At 46.1% G+C, this 4,002-nt stretch overlaps 1 protein-coding gene across 1 annotated transcript; it reads left to right on the top strand.

Annotated features, from left to right (window-relative positions):
- Nucleotides 1–502: 502 nt before the first annotated feature.
- On the top strand, nt 503–596 carry LOC144961375 (uncharacterized; the record flags this gene model as incomplete). The annotated part of the gene is given in 1 exon segment (XM_078894597.1): nt 503–596. A coding segment is annotated over 1 exon segment (87 nt), but the record flags the coding sequence as incomplete, so codon positions are not given.
- Between the last annotated feature and the right edge of the window lie 3,406 nt (nt 597–4,002).

Here is a 4,002-nt window from a genome sequence, read left to right as displayed (position 1 = left end):
TAACAAACCTACTTGAAACAATGGATGACTGGACGAGAGACCTGGAATTAGGCAACAATTTAGATGTCATATACCTCGACTTCAGAAAGGCATTTGACAAAGTTCCACACTGGCGCCTAATCAGGAAATTGGAACAGTATCAAATTAATGATCAGACAGTCAAATGGGTCCGAGATTTCCTCAAAGATAGAAGACAAAAAGTGATAGTGAATGGAACAGCATCAACAGAGAGACTGGTAACAAGTGGAGTTCCACAAGGAAGTGTACTGGGACCAGTTCTCTTCCTGATTTATATCAATGACTTGCCAGACAATCTATCATCTAAATGTAAAATCTTTGCCGATGATACTAAGCTCTATGGAGTAGCTAATACAGAAGAAGAAAGAAACACCTTACAACAAGATTTGAAAAAGCTTGAAGAATGGTCCGAAATATGGCAGATGGAGTTCAATGTAGATAAATGTGCAGTTCTTCACCTAGGAAAAAACAACAGAGAAGCAAACTATATAATGAAAGAAAAACCCCTGCAGAAATCCAATGGGGAAAAAGACCTAGGAGTATTTATTGATAGGAAGCTAAACTTCAAGAAGCAAATTAAAGATGTTCAATCTAAGGCTAGTAAAACACTCGGAATAGTGAAAAGAAATTTCAAGAATCTGAAAACAAAACACATGACTACCATCTACAAGACTATGGTTAGATCAAAGCTGGAATATGCTAACTGCATATGGTATCCGAAGTTTGAGGGAGACAAAGACTGTTTGGAAAGAGTGCAAAGGAGAGCAACAAAACTTATCACACACCTGAAAGACAAAACATACTGTGAGAGATTGAAAGAATTAAATCTCCCGACCTTAGATTACAGGAGAAGAAGGGGAGATATGATCCAAACATATAAAATAGTAAAGGGAATAGACAGGGTAGAGGCAGGATTCCTTAAACCAAACAAGAACATTCAGACACGAGGAAACAGCAAGAAACTGAAAAAAGAACGTTTTAAAACAAATGAAAGAAGGAACTTTTTTTCATCTAGAATTGTAAATAACTGGAATAAACTACAAGAAACCACAGTATCAGCAAAAAATTTGAATAAATTCAAAGCAGAGTTGGAGATAAGCAACACCCTAGGAAACAAGTTCAATTATAAAAATTGGTCCAATCATTAATAGATGAGGAGGAGCGAAGGAGACTACACCAAGTCTAAAAGCTCTATACAGAGGTATCTAGGTATCCAGGTATATTGTAGTGTTGGACTGAGTAAATGAGAGGGAAGGGTGGCGGTAGGGGTGGATATTTTAGTGTTGGACAGAGTAAATGAGAGGGAAGGGTGGGGGTGGATATTGTAGTGTTGGACAGAGTAAATGAGAGGGGAAGGGTGGGGGGGGGTGGATATTGTAGTGTTGGACAGAGTAAATGAGAGGGAAAGGTGGGGGTGGATATTGTAGTGTTGGACAGAGTAAATGAGAGGAAGGGGGGGTGGGGGTGGATATTGTAGTGTTGGACAGAGTAAATGAGAGGGATGGTTGGGGTGGATATTGTAGTGTTGGACAGAGTAAATGAAGAGGGAAGGGTGGGGGTGGATATTGTAGTGTTGGACAGAGTAAATGAGAGGGAAGGGGGTAGGGGTGGATATTGTAGTGTTGGACAGAGTAAATGAGAGGGGAAGGGGGGGGGGTGGATATTGTAGTGTTGGACAGAGTAAATGGAGGGAAGGGTGGGGGGTGGATATTGTAGGTTGGACAGAGTAAGGGAATGTAGTGACAAAAGAGGGGGGGGTAGTTGGAGTGGGGGGGGGGGGATTGTATTGACAAGAAATAGTGGGGATGAGGAGGGGAGGGGGGTATTATGTGAAGGTAATGAGAGAGGTGGTGATTGTAGTTGACGAGTAAGGAGAGGGGGTGGAATGTTACAGATAAGAGGAAGGGGGGATATTGTAGTTGGACAGTATAGAGGGGGGATGATGGACAGAGTAAGGGGGAGGGGTGGAATGTGGACAGTAAATAGAGGGAGGTGGGATTTGTGTGAAGTAAGAGGAGGTGGGATATGAGGGGAAGGTAAGAGAGGTAGGGGATATGTACAGTAAATAGAGAGGTGGGGGTAGTAGGTGGGATGAGGGTGGGGGATTGTGTGACAGAGATAGAGAGTGGGTTGATGGGGAGAGGAGGGGGTGGATGTATGTGAGTAAATAGGGGGGGGTGGTGTGGTGACAGGTATAAGGAGGGGGTGATGAGTGAGTAAATGGGAGGGGGGGATATGATGTGGACAATAATGGAGGAAGGTGGTTGGAGTGGTTGGGTGAAGATGGGAAGGTGGGGATAGTGTGTGAGTATGAGGAAGTGGGGGAATAGTTGGAAGTAATAAGGAAGGGGTGATATTGTAGTGAAGGTAAAGGAAGGTGGGTGTTGTAGGGAAGTAAAGGAGGGTGGGGGGATATTGTGTGGCGGAATAGGGGGGGGGAATATGTGGACAGTAAATAGAGGAGGTGGGGGGTATGAGTTGCGAGAAGAGGAGGTGGTGATTTGGTTGACGAGTAAATAGAGAAGGGGGGGAATTTATGTTACGTAAGAAGGAGGGGGGTGGATTAGTTGACAGTAATGAGAGAGGGTGGGGTATGAGTGAGTAAGAGGAAGGGTGGGGTGGAATTGAGTTGACAGAGAATAGGAAGGTGGGGTTTAGGTTGACAGTATGAGGGAGGGTGGGGTATGGGTGGAGAGTAATGAGGAGGGGGGGTTTGTGGAGAGGAGAGGGAGGGTGGGGTGATTTAGGTGGCAGAGAAATGAGAGGAGGTGGGTGGATATTGTAGTGTGGACAAGTAAATGAGGGAAGGGTGGGTGGTATTGTGGTTGACAGAGTAAATGAGAGGAGGGTGGGTGGTTTGTTGTTGGCGAGTAAATGAGAGGAAGGGGTGGATATTGAGTGTGGACAGAGTAATGAGAGGGAAGGTGGGGTGGGTGGATATTGTAGTGTTGGACGAGAATGAGGGAGGGGTGGGGTGATATTGTAGTGTGACAAGTAAATGAGAGGAGGTGGGTGGAATGTAGTGTTGGACAGAGTAATGAGAGGGAAGGTGGGGGTGGATATGTGTGTTGGACAGAAATAAGGGTGTTAATTGTAGTGTTGGACAAGTAAATGAGGGGAAGGTGGGGGGATATTGAGGTGGACAGGAATGGGAGTGGGTGGATATTGTATGTTGGACAGAGTAAATGAGGGAAGGGTGGGGTGGAATGTAGTGTTGGACAATATGAGAGAGGGTGGGGTGGATATTGTTGTTGACAGAGTAAATGAGAGGGAGGTGGGGGATATTGTAGTGTTGGACAGAGTAAATGAGAGGGAAGGTGGGGTTGGTGGATATTGAGTGGAAGGTAAATGAGGAAGGTGTGGGGAATGTGGTGGCGAGTAAATGAGAGGGAAGGTGGGGGTGGATATTGTAGTGTTGGACAGAGTAAATGAAGGGAAGGGTGGGGTGGATATTAGTGTTGGACAGATAATGAAGGGAGGGTGGGGGGGAATGTAGTGTGGAAGGTAATGAGAGGAGGTGGGGGGGATTTAGGGACAAGTAATGAGGGGAAGGGGGGGTGGAATTGTAGGTGGAAGGTGGGGGAAGGTGGGGTGGATATTGTAGTGTGAGAGTATGAGGGAAGGGTGGGGATATTGAGGTGGAGTAATGAGGGAGTGGGAGGGGGTATGTAGTGTTGGAAGAGTAATAGTGAGGAGGTGGGGTGGAATGTAGGTTGGAGGAATGATATGGAGGATGGGGGAGATGGGTGGGGTAAGGGGGAGATGAGGGGAAGGGTGGAATTGTAGTGTGGACAGAGTAAATGAGAGGGGGGTGGGTTTGGGAGTAATGAGGGGATTGTGGTTGGAAAGTATGAGGAAGGGGAGGGGGGGGGGGGTATTGTAGTGTTGGACAGAGTAAATGAAGAGGGAAGGGGTGGATGTGTGACAGTAAGAGGGGAGGGATTGGTGTTGGACAGAGTAAATGAGGAAGGTGGGTGGATGAGT

Source organism: Berghia stephanieae, unplaced genomic scaffold, assembly GCF_034508935.2.
Source record: "Berghia stephanieae isolate SIO BIC M18660-M18661 unplaced genomic scaffold, UCSD_Bste_1.3 scaffold2348, whole genome shotgun sequence".
Classification (NCBI taxonomy): Eukaryota; Metazoa; Mollusca; class Gastropoda; order Nudibranchia; family Aeolidiidae; genus Berghia; species Berghia stephanieae.
The sequence above is the reverse complement of the archived record's forward strand: the minus strand, read 5'-3'. Positions and strand labels throughout refer to the sequence as shown.